The sequence below is a fragment of the Pocillopora verrucosa genome, chromosome 7 (assembly GCF_036669915.1).
Source record: "Pocillopora verrucosa isolate sample1 chromosome 7, ASM3666991v2, whole genome shotgun sequence".
In the NCBI taxonomy this organism is placed as follows: Eukaryota; Metazoa; Cnidaria; class Anthozoa; order Scleractinia; family Pocilloporidae; genus Pocillopora; species Pocillopora verrucosa.
Genome location: NC_089318.1, coordinates 8000104 through 8023333, shown reverse-complemented (window position 1 = coordinate 8023333; position 23230 = coordinate 8000104). Strand labels below are relative to the sequence as shown.

General features: G+C 41.3%; 2 protein-coding genes across 2 annotated transcripts; both read right to left on the bottom strand.

Moving 5' to 3' along the window:
• Window positions 1-1151: 1151 nt before the first annotated feature.
• On the bottom strand, window positions 1152-12645 carry LOC136282458 (tetratricopeptide repeat protein 28-like). The gene is made up of 12 exons (XM_066170111.1): window positions 12345-12645; window positions 11028-11093; window positions 9770-9931; window positions 9450-9590; window positions 8691-8758; window positions 7920-8204; window positions 7560-7832; window positions 6662-7196; window positions 4594-5701; window positions 4517-4537; window positions 1617-3018; window positions 1152-1295 (listed from the first exon to the last, which is right to left on the bottom strand). Exons 1-11 carry the CDS (start codon window positions 12643-12645, stop codon window positions 1629-1631), a joined length of 4350 nt encoding a protein of 1449 aa, XP_066026208.1. The 3' UTR covers window positions 1152-1295; window positions 1617-1628.
• LOC136282457 (jerky protein homolog-like) lies at window positions 12347-20058 on the bottom strand. Its single transcript, XM_066170110.1, has 3 exons — window positions 20032-20058; window positions 19055-19846; window positions 12347-13019 (listed from the first exon to the last, which is right to left on the bottom strand). The coding sequence occupies exons 1-3, from the start codon at window positions 20056-20058 to the stop codon at window positions 12981-12983; spliced, it is 858 nt and encodes a 285-aa protein (XP_066026207.1). The 3' UTR covers window positions 12347-12980.
• Between the last annotated feature and the right edge of the window lie 3172 nt (window positions 20059-23230).

Genomic DNA, 23230 nt, shown 5'->3' with positions numbered 1-23230 from the left:
AAAAGTTGAGCGAATAAGGCATAGGTGCGCTCACTACTCCAAAAGAAAAGATGTGACAAAACATCATATCTGTCACATAACGTACTAAAGAAGTGCGTCGCGTGACATCCTAAAAAACGGCTGCCAATGATTGATATCATCAGTTATAGAGTCAGAAAATATCGAAGTTTATCTCTCATTCAGTAAACCTATTCAAAGAAATGGGCAAAAGTTATAAAGCGAATACTAATTCAAACGGCAAGAAATGGCTTATGCAGGTTGATGCAGAAATTTTCTTCCCTCTGTTACTGATTTCCTCTTCCATTCTAACAAAATACCAAGCGACTTGTTTCATTGTTTGACATTTAAATGTTAGTTTATTGTACCTAGATAGTAAGTAAACAATCTAATCGGAGAAACTAGATAAAATCATTTGGCTCCAACTTTCTAGCTCGTTCTGAGCTTCCACCGATTCTTTGTAAGCCATAACTAAAATTATAAAGTAAAACTTCTTTTTTTGCCTTTGGACGATTAGTTTAAACAATATACTTAAAATGCATCGTTCTACTTGTATAAAATTACACAATTTAGCGCATTCAAAATTAAAGAGAGAAATGTCAGAAAATTAACTAATACCAAGTCTAAACCCTTGCCATTACGGCCAAAATCTGCCATTTTAAGTCCAGATAAACCGAATTCTGATCGGCAGAAACTAACTTTAAGTACCATTGATTGAGTATAAATCCTCGAAAAGTTCATCACAATTTCCATCTGACATAGACTAAGATAATCGAGCAATCGGACAACTGATTATTCTCCAATTCCAATGGAAATTCTCTACACACGCCCATGGCTGTAATAGCTTTATATAACTCATGAGACTAAACTGATTGAGAAAAAACTCTGTAAAAAAAAACTCTAGAAAACGTTTTCAAGACGTTTCAACTTCGACGTAAATGTAACGCCCAAATCCTCTCAGTACAAAATACTTAGATTAAAAATAACTTCTCACACAGCTGGTCATGATAATTTTAAGACATCATATGAAAAAAAAAAACAAAAAAAACAAACAGTAGTTTAAGAAGGATATCAAAGATTGAGCTCGTAAAAGCAGTTCAGACAAGCAAAAAGACAACTTTTGAATCAATAGAAATCTGTTCTCTTGTTAAACTTGACTTTGGCCGTCTTTTGGTTCTTCCTGCTTTGAAAAGAAGACTTGACAAAGCTTTCATAGGTAGCTTACTGGTTTCTGGTCCAAATATCAGCATTTGTAGGTATCCGAAAACTCCCTGGGATTCCAATGCTCACTTCCTTAACTGAAAAATAAAAGAATCTAAGTTTAGGGAGGATAGTTGAGTTGCCATGAAATATTTCTTAGCACATGAAACGATACATTGCATAACAGGATTGTTTTAAAAGAAATTTGCTATTTTATTCCTATCATGTTTCCAAAAAAGAATGCTATTATCGTAAATGCGTCCACTTGATTGTACTACATATCAGTTTCCGGAGAGAAAAATAAAGTCGTCACCCAAATGAAAGGAAAATAACACGCAAGTATCACTGCTCACATATGAGCAAAGATTACGATTTAATGTAACTTTGAATTGAATAGAATATATCAACAGAGTTATTACTTGCTGCAGCCTCTAAATCTCCTTGAAATCCAGGCTGACGTCGTCACCAATGAGTACAAATGGTGCCCAGTAAATCACCTCCTTGAACTTTTCGATTTCTCTCATACACTTCATGGCCTGATTGAGAGCTTCACTTGCCTTCTTGCCTTTGGCAAGTGCATCGTAGAAGAAACTCATGAACTCCACGGTTCCCTCGTCGCCAATCGCCCACAAGGTTACCACAACAGATCTGGCACCGGCACTCAAAAGTGCACGCGCCATGCCAACCACACCCTCGGCCATGACCTCCCCACGAGCAGTGTGACAGCAGCTAAGTACAACCAGACGTGCTCGCAACCCAGTTTCCATGACATCTTTCATTGTCAGTAGATAGTCTTTCTCTTGCGGCTGAGGGTTATCTCTTGTGGTGTTTGGTGCCAGGATAACTTCTCCAGTTTCCATTTTACCGTGGGCTGCTATGTGAACTAAGGCCACTGATGATATTCGTTTTAACACTTCATCTTTTGTTGCCATTTCTCCAGTGAGATGGGAGACATTGAGGATACGTCCGATCATCTCCACTTCTTTCCTTGCTCCCGGAAGTTGCATCAAAAGTCTTTCCTCACAGATGATATGTTTGAAACATGGGTCGCCGACAAGCAATGCACCAGTCTTCATGTGAAAGTCAGCTGGACAATCATGAATTAGTTGCAAGGTCGTCAGAGAGGGAAGCACACGAATTCTGAAAGAGTCACTTAGATATGATGAGTTGGAGTCCTGCAACGCTGCATAAGGTACAAGGCAAAATGGCCCCTCGGGAACGAACGTGATCTCGTCGTTGGCTTCGATCAGGTCAGCAATAGGAGTAACGATGATGTCATGCAGCTTCTTTAAAGCGCTGGATCGGGAGTGCCTCACATCAACTCGGATCAAATCATTGGCCACTTCCTCTTCTATCGGCAAGTCAAGCGGAGGACATTCGATGGTTACAGTATCTCTTTTACTGATCTCCTTAAGAGCAGTTTGGTTCAGTACCTGCATGAAAAATTTCAATTCATCCTCATACTTGTATTTGTTCACGTGTACTTCTCTCTTCTGGATATTATTTTCACTGAGGCAAACCCAGAAGTAAACGCATGGTCCATTAATAGCTATGAAAACTGTACTCAATGGAACCCACCTCAGAGAAATGCGGGATGCTCTAGGCGTTAAAGAATCTTCAGGCTGATATTTTCTGACCATGAGATCTCTCAGAGCTTGAGCACGCCCTTTCTCTGTGGCAAGAAGAGCCTTCACAACTTGACCTCGCTTGAGATTTATACGCCACAAACCTTTGTATGCTCCTTGGTGTAAATTACGGTAGCAAATCTTCCACTGATCGTTGAGTTGAAGACTGGCCCTGATATCATCATACAATTCTACACTCGAGTAATAACAGTCAAAGGCCATCATAAGATTTCCTTGGCACTCAAAACTGATTCCAAGGGAATGCAGTGAGCACGCCTCTCCAGTCTTATCTCCCACTTCTTTGGATATTTCTAGGTAACGTGCAAAACAAGCAATAGCTGTTTTCAACTCTCTCTGAGCCTGACAAATCCTGCCGAGAAGGTAGTAACTTTTTCCCTCTTCAGCCTTGTTTCCCACTTCTTTAACAATGTCTAGATGACGTTGATGGTACTTGTTGGCTGTTTTGAACTGTCTTAAACTTTGATAAGTGTTGCCGAGATTGCCATAACTGATTCCCTCTCCGGCTTTGTCTCCCACCTCTTTAGCAATTCCTAGATGAAGTTGATGGTAATCGGTGGCTTTTTTGAACTGTCCTAGACCTTGATAAATGTTGCCGAGATTGCCATAACTGGTTCCCTCTCCGGCCTTGTCTCCCACTTCTTTAGCAATTTCTAAATGACGTTGATGGTACTGGATAGCTGTTTTGAACTGTCCAATACTGTCATAAGCGTTACCGAGATTGCCATAACCTTTTTCCTCTCCGTCCTTGTCTCCCACCTCTTTAGCAATCTCTAGATGACGTTCATGGTAGTGGATGGCTCTTTTAAACTGTCCTAAACAATTATAAACCTTGCCAAGACTGCCATAACTTCTTCCCTCTCCGGCCTTGTCTTCCACTTCTTTAGCAATTTCTAGATGACGTTGATGGTACCGGATGGCTGTTTTGAACTGTCCTAGACCGTCATAAGCGTTGCCGAGATTGCCATAACCTTTTCCCTCTCCGGCCTTGTCTCCCACTTCTTTAGCAATTTCTAGATGACATTGATGGAACTGGATGGCTGTTTTGAACTCTCCTAGACCTTGATAAGCGTTACCGAGATTGCCATAACTGATTCCCTTTCCGGCCTTATCTCCCACCTCTCTAGCAATCATTAGATGACGATGATGGTACTGGATGGCTGTTTTGAACTGTCCTAGACCTTTATAAGCGTTGCCGAGATTGCCATAACTTTTTCCCTCTCCGGCCTTGTCTCCCACCTCTTTAGCAATTTGTAGATGACGTTGATGGTACTTGATGGCTGTTTTGAACTGTCCTAGACCATTATAAGCGTTGCCGAGACTGCAATAACTTCTTCCCTCTCCGGCCTTGTCTCCCACTTCTTTAGCAATTTCTAAATGACGTTGATGGTACTCGATCGCTGTTTTGAACTGTCCTAGACCGTTACAAGCGTTGCCAAGATTACCATAACTTTTTCCCTTTCCGGCCTTGTCTCCCACCTCTTTAGCAATTTCTAGATGACGTTGATGGTACCGGATAGCCGTTTTGAACTGTCCTTGACAATTATAAGCGTTGCCGAGACTGCTATAACTGATTCCCTCTCCGGCCTTGTCTCCCACCTCTTTAGCAATTTCTAGATGACGTTGATGGTACTGGATCGCTATTTTGAACTGTCCTAAATCATTATAAGTGCTACCATGATTGCCATAACTTCTTCCTTCACCGGCCTTGTCTCCCACGTCTATAGCAATTTCTAGATGACGTTGATGGTACTGGATGGCTGTTTCGAACTGTCCTAGACCTTGATAAGCGTTGCCGAGACTGCAATAACTAATTCCCTCCCCGGCCTTGTCTCCCACTTCTTTAGCAATTTCTAGATGACGTTGATGGTACTGGATGGCTGTTTTGAACTCTCCTAGACCTTGATAAGCGTTACCGAGATTGCCATAACTGATTCCCACTCCGGCCTTATCTCCCACCTCTTTAGCAATTTCTAGATGACGTTGATGGTACTGGATGGCTGTTTCGAACTGTCCTAGACCTTGATAAGCGTTGCCGAGACTGCCATAACTGTTTCCCTCCCCGGCCTTGTCTCCCACTTCTTTAGCAACTTCTAGATGACGTTGATGGTACTGGATGGCTGTTTTAAACTGTCCTAAACCTTGAAAAGCGTTACCGAGATTGCCATAACTGATTCCCTCTCCAGCCTTGTCTCCCACCTCTTTAGCAATTTCTAGATGACGCTGATGGTACTGGATGGCTGTTTCGAACTGTCCTAGACCTTTGTAAGCGTTGCCGAGATTGGCGTAACATTTTCCCTCTCCGGCGTTGTCTCCCACGTCTTTAGCAATTTCTAGTTGACGTTGATGGTACCGGATGGCTGTTTTAAACTCTCCCAGACCACTGTAAGAGTTGCCGAGATTGCTATAACTTCTTCCCTCTCCGGCCTTGTCTCCCACTTCTTTAGCGATCTCTAGATGACGTTGATGGTACTGGATGGCTGTTTTAAACTGTCCTAGACCTTGATAAGCGTTGCCGAGACTGCCATAACTGATTCCCTCTCCGGCCTTGTCTCCCACTTCTTTAGCAATCTCTAGATGACGTTGATGGTACTGCATGGCTGTTTTGAACTGTCCTAGACCGTTATAAGCGTTGCCGAGACTGCCATAGCTATTTCCCTCTCCGGCTTCGTCTCCCACCTCTTTAGCAATTTCTAGATGACGTTGATGGTACTGGATGGCCCTTTTAAACTGTCCCAGGCAATTATAAGCGTTGCCGAGACTGCTATAACTTCTTCCCTCTCCGGCCTTGTCCCCCACCTCTTTAGCAATTTCTAAATGACGTTGATGGTACTGGATGGCTCTTTTGAACTGTCCTAGACCTTGATAAGCATTGCCGAGACTGCCATAGCTGATTCCCTCTCCGGCCTTGTCTCCCACTTCTTTAGCAATCTCTAGATGACGTTGATGGTACTGGATAGCTCTTTTGAACTCTCCTAGACCGTGATAAGCGTTGCCGAGACTGCAATAACTGATTCCCTCTCCAGCCTTGTCTCCCACGTCTTTAGCAATTTCTAGATGACGCTGATGATACTGGATGGCTGTTTTGAACTGTCCTAGACCGTCATACGCATTGCCGAGACCGCCATAACTGATTCCCTCTCCGGCCTTGTCTCCCACTTCTTTAGCAACTTCTAGATGACGTTGATGGTACTGGATGGCTGTTTTGAACTGTCCTAGACCACTATAAGCGTTCCCGAGACTGCCATAACTTTTTCCCTCTCCGGCCTTATCTCCCACCTCTTTAGCAATTTCTAGATGACGTTCATAGTATTGGATGGCTGTTTTGAACTCTCCTAGACCCTGAGAAGCGTTGCCGAGACTGCCATAACTGATTCCTTCTCCGGCCTTGTCTCCCACTTCTTTAGCAATCTCTAGATGACGTTGATGGTACTGGATGGCTGTTTTGAACTCTCCTAAACTTTGATAAGCGTTGCCGAGATTGCCATAACTGATTCCCTCTCCGGCTTTGTCTCCCACCTCTCTAGCAATCTCTAGATGACGTTGATGGTACTGGATGGCTGTGTTGAACTGTCCTAGACCTTGATAAGCGTTTCCAAGACTGCCATAGCTGATTCCCTCTCCGGCCTTGTTTCCCACCTCTGTAGCAATTTCTAGATGACGTTGATGATACTGGATGGCTGTTTTGAACTGTCCTAGACCACCATAAGCGTTGCCGAGACTGCCATAACTGATTCCCTCTCCGGCCTTGTCTCCCACCTTTTTAGCAATCTCTAGATGACGTTGGTGGTACTGGGTAGCTGTTTTGAACTGACCTTGACCTTGATAAGCGTTGCCGAGATTGCCATAACTGATTCCCTCTCCGGCCTTGTCTCCCACCTCTTTAGCAATTTCTAAATGACGTTGATGGTACTGGATAGCTGTTTTGAACTGTCCTAGACCGTCATAAGCGTTGCCGAGATTGCCATAACTGATTCCCTCTCCGGCCTTATCTCCCACCTCTTTAGCAATTTCTAAATGACGTTGATGGTACTGGATGGCTTTTTTGAACTGTCCTAGACCATTATAAGCGTTGCCCAGATTTCCATAACTGATTCCCTCTCCGGCCTTGTCTCCCACCTCTTTAGCAATTTCTAGATGACGCTGATGGTACTGGATGGCTCTTTTAAACTGTCCTAGACCGTCATAAGCGTTGCCGAGATTGCCATAACTTTTTCCCTCTCCGGCCTTGTCTCCCACTTCTTTAGCAATCTCTAGATGGCGTTGATGGTACTGGATGGCTCTTTTGAACTCTCCTAGACCGTCATAAGCGTTGCCGAGACTGCAATAACTGATTCCCTCTCCAGCCCTGTCTCCCACGTCTTTAGCAATTTCTAGATGACGTTGATGGTACTGGATGGCTGTTTTGAACTGTCCTAGACCTTGATAAGCGTTGCCGAGATTGCCATAACTGATTCCCTCTCCGGCCTTATCTCCTACCTCCTTAGCAATCTCTAGATGACGTTCATGGTAATGGATGGCTGTTTTGAACTGTCCTAGACCGTCATAAGCGTTGCCGAGATTGCCATAACTTATTCCCTTTCCAGCCTTGTCTCCCACCTCTTTAGCAATTTCTAGATGATGTTGATGGTACTGGATGGCTGTTTTGAACTGTCCTAGACCTTTATAAGCGTTGCCGAGATTGCCATAACTGATTCCCTCTCCGGCCTTGTCTCCCACCTCTTTAGCAATATCTTGATGACGTTGATGGTACTGGATGGCTGTTTCAAACTGTCCCAGACCTTGATAAGCATTGCCGAGATTGCCATAACTAATTCCCTCTTCGGCCTTGTCTCCCACCTCTTTAGCAATTTCTAGATGACGCTGATGGTACTGGATAGCTGTTTTGAACTGTCCTAGACTATTATAAGCGTTGCTGAGATTTCCATAACTGATTCCCTCTCCGGCCTTGTCTCCCACCTCTTTGGCAATTTCTTGATGACGTTGATGGTACTGGATGGCTGTTTTGAACTGTCCTAGACCTTGATAAGCGTTGCCGAGACTGCCATAACTGATTCCCTCGCCGGCCTTGTCTCCCACTTCTTTAGCAACTTCTAGATGACGTTGATGGTACTGGATGGCTGTTTTGAACTGTCCTAGGTTTTGATAAGTGTTGCCAAGATTGCAATAGTTTCGTCCCTCCTCGGTCTTATCTCCCACTAGTTTAGCAATTTCTAGTTGGCGCTGATGATACTTGATAGTAGTTTTAAACTTTCCTAGTTCTTGATAAGCGTTGCCGAGATAGGAAGAACTGTTTGCTATGAGTATTAGTTCAGCATTAGTTGTCCTTATTAATTGAAGGAGACGTTTGTTGTCATTTTCAATCTTAAAACGTGTCAAGGATAGATAAATCATGAGCAGATTTGCGAAAATGCTGTGGAAATGTGTATTTTAAAAAAGCAGTGAGAGTATTAGATAGAACCTTAAAACTGGAATGATAATTCGAACGTAGGTTTTTTTCAGAGATTTGATTCCAAGTTATTGGAGAGTTTCATCCAGCTCTGAAGTGCCTTTATTGGTTTAGGTTCGGTCGGTATGACGATGCTTGTCTGAAGACAAAAATGAGGGATATTCAGCTCAAACTCTGGGAATTAATTAATATAGCCTTTTCTTTTGAGCAAAGTTTCGAGGAATAGTCGAAAGAACTCTTTAAGGATATTTCAGCTTCTTTAAACTGCTCAGTGCAGTATAAGAGAATCGAACATTGCTTGCATTATGTGTTGAAGAATCTCTCCGGAAAGTATTGATTTCCCTTGAAATATCACTCGCATTGCATCACGTATCACGTTTGAAACATTTGTTAAAGGATACGGCCAATCCCATCTGCAACCAGCTTCTTCCTTCTTTGTACAAGCAAAGTTCGACACAAGCTCTGGCTCCTGAAAAGGAGAGAATAATCATCACCGTTAAAGTATAAACGTACTGATAAAATGGACTTAATTTCCCATTTACCTGGGACCAAAAATTGTGAGAATGAAAGAAACTTGAACTTGTAGAAGAACTGGAAATTAACAATAAGGAGCTAATGGAAAGCGGCTACCAATTAAGCTTCAATTAATGATGATAACGATAAATTTATCGCGCGCATTCTTCATTTTAATGTGCTATTGTGCGGTTTTCAACTCTTTTCGGGGAAGTTTTCGGGCAGACTGCATTGAGCAGTTTACAACTTTTGAAAGGGAATTTTTCAGGTGCCTCCTTGAGTTACACAGAAGATGCAAGAAACGGGGTTTACGGTTTTCCGTTCTTATCCGGGACTAGAATATCAAATCATTTGCATATGTCACAGCTTAGGCGGCAGCACATCGTCCTCAGATATTTTAAGACTCAGGGAGACGATCCCGTCTAGGGCTTGAACCCTCGACCTCCGGCGCTCTACAACGTGAACTAAACAGGCGGTGGTATTTTAGAGCTTATTGACATTTTATTATGCTTTTTACCCACATCACAGACATCGATACACCAGATACAATTGACACTTGGGTTGCAGTTACCGCCACAAACCACACAATCCCCTTTTGACGAAATCAGAGAATAGAAAGTTGATGGATTATGTCTGCAAAAACCCACCTTTCTTAATAGCTTTGATTAAAGTGGGTTCCAATTGAACGGCAACTGTTGCATCATCGAGACATTCCACGTAGTTTGCTATGAGATTCAGGAAATAAGGCTTAAAAAAGTGGTCATCATATGGAATTGCAACAAAGAAGCCTTAAAAGATTACAATTGCTTAAAATGTAACGAGGATCATTCCTTTGCTTAATTTTCATCCGCTACAGGGCGATTTATATATTTGCTCAATTTTTGTCTTTTTCTAGATGCAGATTGTGTATTCCATTATCTTGTAACGCTGCACGACAGATTTATATGTTTACATATGAAATTGTTACCCAAACGGAAATGAGCTGTCGCCCTGTTGCTGTAAAGCTTGGCGTTCATCCGTTTATCTTTGCAGTTCACTCGAAGTCCTTCTGTGTAGAAGTTTATCGCGTTATTAGCTTCTTCTTGTCTGTATTCTCTGTTACCTTTCTCCAGACTTACTTTCGCTATTTCTGAAAACACAACGTTTTAGTTTTAACGATTTAGTAATGAGTGATACGACCCTTGACGGATGATGCCAACTTTATGTATCCAAACGAACTTTTCGGTTAAAGGAGCTTAGAGCTATGAGAAAAAACAACCAGAAAAGTTTAATATCTGTCCATCTTGGTTGTGTGCAAGCTGCTGGGAGTCTGGGCTGTAGCTTGGCTATTACCACAAGTTTATCAATTTACATTTAGGTCGAGAGGCTTTCCAAACCCCTTTTAAACCTGGCTTACGTTTTCCAAAATATCAAAAGTTTCACCGGAAGATCCTCTCTTAACTCAATTTTGTTCAAAATCGCCTTTCACGAGAATTTATCTCTGCATTTTGTTTTCTTAAAAATATGCAAGCTATTTGGATTTTTAGCTGTAGCCTGGCTATAACCACATCAAGTCTGATCGGTTTAAATTTAGGTCGAGAGACTTTCCAATGACCCTTATACACCTGAGTTACGTTTTCCAAAATATCATGTTAGAATATAAAACCCCATAAGTTATTGCATCAAGCAAAGCAAAGCCAGGACCGAAAAAGGTTAAAACTTGTGAATGTTCTGATAACGAAAAAAAAGAACATCGTACTGAGAGTTTGAGAATGACAAGAGTTCGTGGTTTAACCATCGTTCAGAAAATTGCGCTGGAAAAAAAGGTTTTTTTGTTTTTGTCTTTTTCTTTTTATCACTTGGTTTTTCTCATACAAGTAATTGTCTATTGAGAACATACTCGAAGAGGCTAACTGGAGAAATTTGTTTGAGAAAGTATAACTTTCCCGCAAAGTGCCATTTTGCCTGTTGTGAAAGTCAGCGGTTCCACCTTTTGTTGGCTGGTGGTTTACAGCGTGGGCCTGGTGTTGACATAACTGTCTAAAGAGGAGTGAAATGTTTAGAAGACCAAAACAGGCGATACGGCCGAGACAAAATGTCTCCTCTTCTTTTACCGGTAACAAAGTCTGAAATTTGAAGAAACAATCTTTTGCTGTTTCAAAAACTTATTCATAGAACATGCGCAAATTTTGATGTAAATGTGAAAAAAACTTCATTGGGCCTTCTTTCAAAAAATCTTTTCTCACCTCTTAAAAGGTCATCGTCTACATCCAGTTCTGCGTCACTTGACGTAACTTGACTTTCCTCTGTCGCTGAAATTACCGTGAAGATATTTCGACTTTGTTAGTGATTACAACTATGTGCAATCACAACTAGCGTTCTAATACTGGTGTATTTAGTGGACTTGAAACCTTCAAGTCGAAGTGATCCAAAAAATTGTACACCAGATTTAAGGTATACTTAATCAACAAACAGTATAAAATTACCATAAAGAAGTCTTTCCTCGTTGCCTTTTCTTACCTGTAGCTGGAAACTCAATTTTTTTTAATTGAATCGATTGCACTGCGCTACATCGTTAAAATAAAAAAGAGGAGACTCAAATGAAAGTAACCTAAAGAAAGCGATGTATACTTAATCATAGAGGATGAATGAGAATCTCAAAGTTTCCTCCGTCACGCTATTGTGGTTGCGTGACAGCTCCAGTCAAGTTCAGCGGGTTATGTGTCATGTTTGTTTTTTTCATTCGTTTTTTTGTTTGCTTGTTTGCTTTTTAGTCTTTTCTAATGAACGTCGTTCAAGGCTGTCCCTCATCAAAATGCGTGAGTTGCAATAAACAACCAAATTGAACCCGGTAGGCATGAATAAACACAGATAAAATTTTATGCAATAAAAGACTATTCTCTCATTTCTTCATTTTTAGCGCGTGTGGGGCTGGGAGAATTCGCAAACCTTATTTAAGCCCGAAACACCTTCGAGGGTCTACGTAACCGTCACGAATTCTAGCAATGCCCCGCAAGCCTATTGCGTAACGAGTAACGAAACACGTTTATCGACCCGTGGTAGCGAGTGTAAGATCTCTGTTCTTCTACAAAGCGCATGTGTAAAATTTCCCTCAAAGCTATCGAAAATTGCTGGACAAAGGTTCTTTAACGAAGTCATAAGTTCTAGTAAATAAAATATTCCAATCATTTTTTTTTTTAACGAACCTGGAAATTTGAACAACTGGAGGTAGCTGGCTCTTTACCAAATTATTTTGGGGAAGGACCCGATTTTTTCATTTCGAATTCAAAAAAGGCACTAATTACGAGATTATTCTGAGGGACTGGAGCAGATGGCACTGGGAAGTGTCCTTTTCATCAAAATTCTTGTTATAAAGAAACTTTATCTAAATCAAATTGACACATTTTTAATTCTAAAAGTTTGCTTCAATGACTGAAAATACGTGTGATGGTCTATCACGTTCAGTGTTTATAAATGGGAACCTATTCATCGCTTCTAAAAAACTGAAACATACTAATGCTTTAAAGTCTTATAACGAGATCACATGGCGAAGTCCATCATACGGCGAAGTTGCATAACTTGAACAGGGTCAACATTATTCTGTCCTTCCATCCAGGACAAGCATTTTTTAAAACATTCTCCTGCCTCTGAATTGGAAACTTGTTTCTCCTCCTGACCATCATCTTCCTCATGGCTACTTTCATTTTCATTGGAATGTCCGGTTACGGTCGCTAAAATCTGTTCATCTGACATCTGTTCCGTAGTTGGGAGCTCATTGTCTAGATTGAGCCAGTCTTCCAGGTCGTGAGCATTTAGCGAATCTTCATTTCCAACTTGCTGGACAAGTTGAAGCATTTCAACCATTGACTTGGCAGAATGCTGTTCTTCAGGCTCTGAATTTGGCTGGCTGTTGTCAGAGTGGATTTTAAGTTTGTTGTAAGCCTTGCGGATGGATTCTGGGCTTGCTTCATCCTAAGCGTCGCAAACCATGTAAAGTGCATCCTTCACTGTGTGAAGCTTTACAATGTCCTTAATGCTCTGTGTGTGATCGAGGTCTTGAGCGCAAACAACTTTCTGGAGAAGCTTTCCCTTGTATCGATTCTTCATTGCTTGCAAGACTCCTTGATCCATCGGCAAGAATGAGAGAGGTAGTTGTTGAAAACTGGACCGAGAGTGTCACGTGGATTTTTGTATTTTTCTTACCCCCCACGAATTGAACTTTGAACTCTTGATGAAAACTAAAAAAAAAAAAGAAAGAAAAATGAAAAGGAATGCGTCAAAGCTGTCTTGTATATTTTTATTCTGGAATACAGTCTTAAGTCGAAGTTGTCCTGTTGTATACGTTTTATACATTTGGTGCCGAGACCCGGGACTCGAAAACCGGGATTCTACCGCTCTGAAGAACGTCTTGAATGAAATTGTTGTGAATGCGAGCTGGAAGCACGTGGGTGACATGTCGCAGTCGGGGAAGAAGAAATTGAAGAATCTGAGGAAATTTCGCGACGGTCATCGAAAGTTTGTCGAGAAAACTATCGAAGATGCTAAACGGTTAATCGCTGAAGGTAATCTCGTCGAAGTGAAAAGGCTTAAATTTCTTCAAACCGCTCTTGAAACGAAGTATTCGGAGCTTCAATCGCTCGACCGCGATATTGTGGATCTGGTGGATGACGTTGAAGTTATTGATACCGAAGTCTGTGAGAGCTGTGAGCTAATGAGCTCCATTCAGGAGTGTATTGTAGAGTTAGAATCTGTCTTGGAAGCTCAAGAAAGTAAGGGAAAGAGCCAGAAATCCCCTTCCGTGGTGCAACCTGTTTCTCCCGAAAACGCGAGAACTTCTCAAGGTCACGTTTCGAAAGCTTTCACTCATGCAAAGTTACCCAAGCTTGAGCTGAAGAAATTCCACGGAAATCCCATGCATTGGTATCCTTTCTGGGAATCTTTCGAGTCTGCGGTTCACAAGAACCCAAATCTGTCTTCCGTGGATAAATTCAACTATATGAAGTCACTTCTCACTGGCACTGCACAAAGTTTGGTCGCTGGTCTGGCCCTGACGAGTGCTAACTACGAAAAGGCGGTTGATCTACTGAAACAAAGATTCGGAAATCGGCAGATGGTGATTTCTAGCCACATCGAAGTGCTCACCAAATTCCCCAAGGTGGAATCCATTGGCGAAGTTAAGAAACTCCGAAGCTTGTACGACACAGGGGAATCTCATGTTCGTGGATTAGAAGGTATGGAAATCTCTTCCGAGATGTATGGTTGTTTCTTAACACCAATAGTTATGCAGAAATTACCGGAGGAATTTTTGAATCGCTATCACTCGCAATCTGGAATCGGAGACATGGAATCTGAAAGATATTTTGGTTGAATTTCACAAGGAACTGCAACTGAGAGAACAATGTCTTGTCAACAACAAAAAGTTCAGATCCTCAAATTAGAGAGGTGAGTTGCCACCTTCTACATCAGCTTTGTACACTGACAGTTCTAAGGATAAGCAGTCTTCTCGTGTTTGGTGTTCATTTTGCAATCAAAACCATCACAGTTCTAAGTGTAATGTTGTCACACGTACTGAATCTAGAAAGGAAGTTCTTAAAAAGAAAGGCAAGTGTTTCCTTTGTCTCAAGTAAGAGCATTTGACACGTAACTGTCAAGCTCATATGAAATGTCTTAAATGTCAAGGAGCTCACCATGTAGCAATTTGTGGTGATTCTCAATCAACCCTGGGTGGGCAAGATCAAGATAATGTGGCCAGTGTATCTACCAGTATGTATGTGGATCAGTCTAGAGGGTCTGTGTTGTTGCAGACGGCAACCGCTGAAGTTGTGCGTCCAGATAATGACACTTCTTCCCTAAGTGTTCGCCTGGTATTTGACTCATTCAGTCAGAGATCTTACATAACTAAGAACCTTAAAGACAGACTGAAGTTACCAGTGCTTGGTAGAGAGTCACTTCTGATTAAAACTTTTGGTGAGTCTGATGCTAGACTACGAACATGCGAAATTGTTCAAGTGGGTATCAAAACCATGTGTGATGCAATTGTCTACATACAAGCCTATGTGGTACCAGTCATATGTGGCCCCCTGACCCAACAACCCACAGAGCTCGCTCAGTCTAGCTGTGAACATCTGCACGGCCTCTCTTTAGCCGACAGGTGTGGTAGAGGAGATCTGCCTATCAGTATTCTCATTGGTGCTGATCATTATTGGTCATTGGTCGAAGGAACCATAGTGAGAGGTGCACCGTGGGAACCTGTTGCTCTTGCCACCAAACTAGGATATGTCCTCTCTGGCCCCACCATGATTATGTCTCACAATCACAATGGTAACACAGTGAATCTTACTGCAACACATGTTCTGAAAGTGGAAGCGAGTGTTGTCAATCGGGATGAAATTCCCTTTGAACTTGGAAAATTCTGGGACTATGAATCACTTGGGATTCGAAATGACAGTTTGTCTCTGTATGACAAATTTGTTAGCAAAGTTGAATTTACGGAGGGAAGATATCAAGTACAGCTACCCTTCAAGGAAGACCATGAGCTGCTTCCAGATAATTTTGCATTGTGCAAGTCAAGGCTAGTTTCACTGCTGAAGCGTCTGAATTTGAAGCCTGAGGTGTTAAAGCATTATGATGACGTCATCCGAGATCAGGAAAAACAGGGAATCGTGGAACCAGTGGAGCAAGGTACTAATAATGGTGTGGGCAAGGTACATTACCTTCCTCATCATGAAGTGATCCGTGTCGACAAGGACACTACTAAACTGCGTATTGTTTATGACGCCAGTGCTCGATCAGGAAGGAACAAACCAAGCCTTAATGACTGTCTGTATGCTGGTCCCCCACTGTCTCCTTTCATTTATGACGTCCTCCTGAGGTTCCGGGCTCACAAGGTAGCCCTCATAGGAGACATTGAGAAAGCCTTCTTAAATGTTTCAGTTCACCCAAGAGATCGTGACTATCTTCGTTTCCTGTGGATTGACGATATCACAAGCAGTCGCCCGAAACTCCAAGTGTATCGATCTGCAAGAGTTGCATTTGGTGTCTCCTCAAGTCCCTTCTTATTAAACGCAACAATTCGTCATCATTTATCTTCTGCTGACATCCCCAGAGAGTTTGCTGAGAGAATTCTGAAAAGTTTGTACGTGGATGACTTTGTTAGTGGAGATGATTCCGATAATTCAGTTCTCGAGATGTATGAGAATCTGAAGTCGTCTTTCAAGAATGGCGGCTTCAATATGAGAAAGTGGGTCTCCAACTCCAAAGTCCTGCAGGAAAGAATTGAACAATCTGAAAGTCGGCCTTATCAAGTTTCAAGCAGTTTTGTTAAGGAATACCCGATTCAAGAGGAAGATGAAACCTACTCAAGTTCTCTGTTTGAGACAGCGAAGAACTCCACGACATCAAATCTCAGAGTACTTGGAGTTGGTTGGGATAGGGAGAAAGATTTGTTGCTCTTGGATCTGACCTCTTCACTAGAAACTGACGATACTTGTCTGGTTACGAAGAGAGCTATTCTTGGTACAACAAGCAAGCTGTATGACCCCTGGGACTACTGAGTCCAGTCATCATTCCACTGAAGATCATCTTTCAATCTATTTGCAAGACAGGGGTTGGTTGGGATGACCCGGTGGATTCATTTATCCATGAACAGTGGTTAAAGCTTGTTCAAGGTGCTAAGCAGGTGGGAGTGGTACAACTGAAGAGACACTACTTCCATGGTTGGTCAAAAGCAGATTTGCAAAGTGTTCAACTCCATGGTTTTGGGGATGCAAGTGAGAAGGCCTATGGAGCAGTTGTGTATTTACGCGTTGAAACAGCCACTGGAACTGTCTTCACCCAGCTTGTGTCATCAAAAACCAGAGTTGTCCCGATGAATGGAGAAACCATACCTCGACTGGAGTAAGTAGGCGCTCTCATTATGGCCCGATTAGTCAATACGGTGTTGACAGCATTTGACGGAACATTGAAAGTTGATTCTGTACATTGCTGGTTAGATTCTCAAATTGCTCTATGGTGGATTTGGGGTGTAAGTAGAGAATTCAAGCAATTCATTTAAAACAGAATGGTTGAGATCCGTCGACTTACAAAGCCAGCTCAGTGGAATTATTGCCCCACGGAATCCAATCCAGCTGACATCTGTTCGCGTGGGTCAATGACCTCGAAATTGATCACCAATCAGTTGTGGTGGAGTGGCCCTGAGTTTCTTAGGGGTGAGAAGGAGCAGTGGCCAAGTCTTAAAATGAACTCTGTTTAAGTCACAAGTAATGATTCAGATCCTCGCCTAGAACTGAAGAAGGGAAGCTGTAACAACAGCAAGAAACAGCATGACAGTTCAGTTCTTGTGAGCATTGCCTCTGGAGAGGCGACTTCAGAAAATCGGCTAAATCTTGATTGCATCATTCCCTTGGAAAAGTTCAGTAGTCTTCAAAGACTGATGCGAGTCACCGCATATGTTTTGCGATTTGTCTCTAATCTCAAGCAAAGTAAAAAGAAGAAGGAATTGATTGATGGAGAAGTAACGCAAGAAGAGATGGATCAAGCAAGAGAACTTTGGATCAAGAAGGTGCAGAGATCCGTCTACAATGACAAGAATTTTGACCAGGTCAAAGTCTCGTTATCACTGTTTACGGATGACAAGGGAATCTTGAGGTGTGGTGGTCGTCTTAAAAATGCCCCGATTCCATATGATGCTCGTTTTCCGATATTCCTTTCAAGATGTTCACGATTCACCTACCTGGTTATCAATGACTGTCACTTCAAGGTTCTTCACAATGGTGTGAGGGATACACTCACAGAACTAAGATCAAGATTCTGGGTGACGAAAGGGAGGCAAACTGTGAAAACTGCGATCGGAAACTGTTCTGTTTGTAAGAAGTTACAGGGGAGAAGCTATGCAGTTCCTCCTCCCTCTCCTCTTCCTGAATTTCGGTTGAGTGATGAGTTTGCATTTACACGTGTCGGAGTGGACTTCGCAGGGCCCATATATGTCAAGGATGTATTTGCAAAGAAGGGAGATATGAAAAAGGTCTACATAGCTTTGTTCACGTGCGCCGCAACCCGAGCTGTTCATCTTGAACTTGTTCCAAATCTAAGTGCAGAGAGTTTTATCAGAGCCCTTGCTCGCTTTAAAGGAAGAAGAGGAATTCCCGTCTTGATTGTCAGTGACAATGGGAAAACTTTTAAGGATTCAAGAGTGCAGGCCCAGTGTCAGCGTGCTGGCACACAGTGGAAGTTCAACGTTGAAGCAGCCCCTTGGTGGGGTGGGTTTTTTGAACGGCTGGTAAAATCGGTCAAGTTTAGTTTGAAGAAGTGTATACGAAATGCTCGGTTAAACTATGATGAGCTATCTACTGTCCTTGTGGAAGTCGAAGCGGCCTTGAACTCACGACCCTTGACATATGTCTTCGATGAAATGGAGGAACCATTAACACCTTCACACCTGATTGTGGGCCGCAGAATTTTGTCAGTACCATCAAAGAGCTCGTCGGATGAAGTTGGCCAAACCGAGGAAACACTAACAAGAAGAGCAAAATTCTTACAGCGAATTCTGGATCACTTCTGAAACCGATGGCGGTCAGAATATCTCACACAACTTAGAGAATACCATCGCTATTCTAAGAGAGCAAACTCTCTCCGTAAAGTGCAGGTGGGAGATATTGTGTGTCTACATGACAATAAGATCCCGAGACAGCTGTGGCGCCTCGGAAAGATCGAACGATTACTTCCAGGACGAGATGGTCGAGTTCGAAGTGCAGTAGTAAGAGTTAAGTCTGGTAATTCACCAACTGCAGAATGGAGACGCCCATTGCAGAGGCTCTATCCTTTGGAAGTGAAGTTGGACACTGAAGCTGCCAATCCTGTGCCCCAAGCGGCAAATGTTCCTGTTAGAGTAGTGAGGGACGAGGATGTCCCAGTTGTTGTCGTGAATTCTGATTAAGATAGATTTATTAAGTTTACTCTGTCATGTTATGATTTGTATTCGTAAGATTAATTGAACTTTGAACTCTGAACTTTGATTGATGATATCAATCAACGCGGGGGAGTGTGTTGAAAACTGGACCGAGAGTGTCACGTGGATTTTTGTATTTTTCTTACCCCCCACGAATTGAACTTTGAACTCTTGATGAAAATTAAAAAAAAAAAAAAAAGAAAAATGAAAAGGAATGCGTGAAAGCTGTCTTGTATATTGTTATTCTGGAATACAGTCTTTAGTCGAAGTTGTCCTGTTGTATATGTTTTATACAGTAGTGTTCGGAGGAAGAAACATGCATCTTACAGAACCATCGCGGCTGCTGAGTTCGTCGGGATGTGGAGAACAATTGTCTATCAACAACAGAGCTTTCGGGGAATGGATGTTCTGCAAACGCTGATGGCGTTTAACTGCTGGCACGAATTCTTTCGTAAACCACTCGGCAAAAATCTCCGAATTCATCCAGGCATTTCTTTGCGACTTGTAGGTGACAGGGAGCGCATTCATGTTTACATTTTTGAAGCATCTTGCCTTTACAGATTTCCCAATCAGAACAGGTTTTAGTTTATGAGTTCCTGTAGCATTCGTGCAACCTGGAACAGTTAAACGATCTTTGGCTTTTTTGAATCCAGGAGCGGATTTCTCGCGACATGAGACGAGAGTTCTTTGCGGTAAACACTTCCACAACAATCCAGTTTGGTCCGCGTTGTAGATTTGTTCCGGTATCAGCCTTCTTTCCTCGATTACTTTGTTCAGTTGTTGTAAAAAGGGTTCAACAGTTTCTTCTGCTGCTGCAAGTTTCTCGCCTTGAATACTGAGGTTCCTTATGCCATGCCGATTTTTGAATTTGTCTAACCAACCAGGTGATGCCTTAAAGCTTTCATGATCAGCTGACTCGCCATTTAACTGCATAGAGAAATGTTTCGCTTTTCCCTGAAGAAGCGGTCCTGAAATTGGTGTTCCCGTTGACCTCTGCTGAATAAACCAGGTGTTCAAGGCCTGATCCAACCGCTCGTCATTTGCAAGCTTCAGCGACTTTCGCTTCAATCCTTCGCTTGTCTCGATGTTGTCGGTGAGTTTCAGGATCTTGTCCTTGTTCTTGCGTATATCAGAGATCTGTTACTTGCTAATACCAAATTCAAGCGCTAAATTGTTCCTTTCTCTCCTTTATCTAAACGTGAAATAATTATTTGTTTATCTTTTATCGAGAGAACAGATCGCTTTCGCTTCTTAGATATTTGTCGTTTTGAGTTATGATCGTCTCGTATGTTTACATAACCCACGCTCATCGAACTGATCAAGCATGCCATTCCCTTAGCAACAAAACAATACTGAACCAATCAAAATTCAGCAGAACGCATTAGAATGCTTCTTGTCTCTTTTTGTCTCCGAGCGCTCGATCTTTGGAAAGCGGAGCGTGTAGTGCGCTGTTTTAAACGCAATTTTCCTGACTTTTAACATAATTTCTGAATTTTTTTTACCTCTCAAAGTTTTTAACATGTAAGATCATTAATATTCATTAAAAAAACGGGACCAGAGAAAAAGTCCGGACAATCGAAGTCAAGAGCTCCAAACTGTCGTCCTTTCAAACAATTGAAAGTGAATAATGATTTATATAAATACTGTTTTTATCCAATGACAGTAGTTTTGTGGAACAATATATCTCTAAGCTCTTCTAACATTGTTAATATAGATATATTTAGATCAAATGCTCTTTCATTTATTAGGTCGGTTTAGCCCATACTAATTTTATCTTTGCGCTATTATATTATTTTGTTTTATCCAAGGTTTGTTTTATCTAAGCTTTGTTTTTCTTACATTGTTAAATCTTAAACTGTATAAAAATTATTTAATTTTATTCTCTGTAATTAGTCCTCCTGGTATAGTTATTACTGTTTCAGGAGTATCTCGATTAAAGATTTTTAAAGATTAAAGTCCGAATAAATCGAGGTTCGACTGTACTAAATTTGCATTTGACGCCTGGCATATTTTTATTCCGAAAAGGACCTGAGAACTAATTTATTTCCCAGCAAGAACATAAACAAATATGGCCGATGATTCGAAGATCAGCGTGGCTCGTGTTTAACAATTTCAGTCATAGTTTTTAACATGGCGTCTCGTCACTTACTCAACATGGAAAATAAGGGATATTCTGCTGCATTGGGAAGTTTTTCGATGGGAGGAAATGACAATTTTACAGGATATTTTGACGCTTCGAACTCAGTTGCAGTCAATTCGATCGAGAGCAGTTGACTTCATTAATGTACTTTCCTACAATAGCCGAGTGTTTGGGATGGAGAACGACGGATTTTGAAGAACTGTATGGCGACTTAGGTCAATGAACAATGACAAAAGAACTGGCTCGGGAAGTAAGTTGTTTTTATTTATCGAGTCACTGTGAGTTTTGATGAATAGCAGAATCAGTACTAAATATGTCTCGATCGAGAGCAGACGGGACCATGAGCTCCTGATTGTTATATTTAGAAATTTTACAAATTTCCATACAGTTTCTTATATTATTTGGACGCCATTATGGAAGAAATGCGCAAGCGCGGCGCCATCTTGTCCAATATTTCTGCCAATGGTTTGTTTTCGAGAGGTAATAGCTGGTTTTGATATTGACGAGAGTTATAATTATGTACAGCACGTTATCTAGCTTTGTCATATGCTCATCACGCGCTTCTGCCGCATAGTTATCACGCACAGTTAAACCTTTAACTCCTGTGATCTAATTATTAATTCTCCCCTCTCCCTGCCACATGGTGTTAGTTCACAGATAACGAATTCTACCTGATAAAACTTTGAGTATTCTTATTACCTGTTTGCTGGATAATGTATTGATATTACAGGGATAAGTTACACGTTATATCACTTCTAGGAGTTTAAGGCTTTAGGAAATTGCATCGCGTGAAAACTATTTAACACCGAGGCAAACGAGAGGAACTAGTGAAATTTATAATTGTACACAAGTGAAATATTTCTACGTCTGACAACAATAACCCGAGAAAATTCGACTGAAATTAAACTTAATTGTTGTCAGCCGCATTAAAATTAACATTACGATCTTTCATTGTAAATAACATGAGCTCTACAGCTATAATCAGTTGCAGAATGAAAATTGGTGTGTACCTGTTAAACTGTCATCCTCTGAATTCCTCTGTTCTCCAAATGACGTCATTTGTTAATTCTACATGCCTGAAAATATTAAAATATTATTACTTTGCTTTACAACAATTTCGATAAAAAATGAAGGTTACATATTCACGAGTTTAAAAGATCTATCCTCGTCTAATTCCCAGTTTCGTGATCAAAATTGCTGTTCTTCGTAGTTATTGTGCTTGTTTTTTTATTTATTTTATTCTTTTACGATTATTATTTGTTTACATGTTTCTGCATGACTATCAATTGATTCAGTTTGTAATTTAATGCAGCTCTTTTTCTTTTAGTGCGAAATACTCGCAATCCGCAAAATCCCTTTTCTCTTCAGAGCAGGAAATGTTGCATTCTGCTATAACTGAATCGATAAGGATGAATTCACACCGTGAGTTATATTGTACCAATGCAATTTCTCTTCAAGTTATTAACTCAATATATCCCTTGTTCAATGCGCTCTTTCGTGAGATGTCGAGAATAGTAATCCCATATCTACCAGCAGCCATGTATTATTTTGTTTATTATATAAACACCATAGGCATTTACAGACAGCCTTAAGGATTGAGAATTTGCCATTCATTCACCAACCTAGTAAAGTGGCGCGAAAAGCGGGTGACGTCCAGCAGCTGATTAGCGATACCAATCAGCGTATTTTATATGATAAAGATTTGTTTTTGGTCATCTTCCCTTTAGCGTTACAGTTCTCTCAAATTCCACTTTCGCCGTGACAACGTTTCTAAAAATAATAACGGTGAACTTTTTTTTACTGTAAACAACTCTCGCCAATTCTGCACTAAATATTTTTGCAGTCAGAAGCGTAAGTGTCCGGTGAAATTCAGTGGCGCTCTGGATCTCATCACGATACAATCAGTTTTTGAATGATAAAATCTGTTCCTTCCTAATATGAAAACGATGCTGATTCAAAAAATCAAGATGGGTTTGTTCGTATATAGTCGAGTCCCGAATAAGTTGAAATGGGCATCCATCCGTCAGCTGTTTTCATCCACGGGCTTTCTCTCACATGTAGAGAAAATTTAGTGTCAAGATACTTCGCGATAACTTTCTCTGCTCTCAACGAACACTAATTTTTTTTGCTGGTTGTTGCGTTGATATCTACGTATACTTTGTAATAACAAGTTGCACATATTCATCACCGGAGGGAGATATACAAAGCTAAAGAAATCACATCAATAATATGTATTCTTTATGTATATTTTTTTCCAATTTTCATGTCTTTCGATCATAATATGCTACATGTTTCTTCATAAGCTTTCCTCACCTGAAGGGTAATTGCAATTAATTTAACCCCAATAAAGTTCTTTTCCGAGA

Excerpts from the sequence above, each read along its gene's own strand:
- LOC136282458 (XM_066170111.1), bottom strand. The coding sequence starts at position 12,645 with ATGGTTGAAATGCTTCAACTTGTCCAGCAAGTTGGAAATGAAGATTCG. Across the intron at positions 11,094-12,344 it reads TCAAGTTATGCAACTTCGCC|CGACAGAGGAAAGTCAAGTT; the intron begins GTATGATGGACT and ends CGGTAATTTCAG. Across the intron at positions 5,702-6,661 it reads TCTCGGCAACGCTTATCAAG|GTCTAGGACAGTTCAAAAGA; the intron begins GTCAAGGTCAGT and ends ATGCTTATCAAG.
- LOC136282457 (XM_066170110.1), bottom strand. The coding sequence starts at position 20,058 with ATGGCATGCTTGATCAGTTCGATGAGC. Across the intron at positions 19,847-20,031 it reads GCTTGATCAGTTCGATGAGC|AACAAGGACAAGATCCTGAA; the intron begins GTGGGTTATGTA and ends GATATACGCAAG. Across the intron at positions 13,020-19,054 it reads TCAGCAGCCGCGATGGTTCT|TTTTCATCAAGAGTTCAAAG; the intron begins GTAAGATGCATG and ends TTTTTTTTTTAG.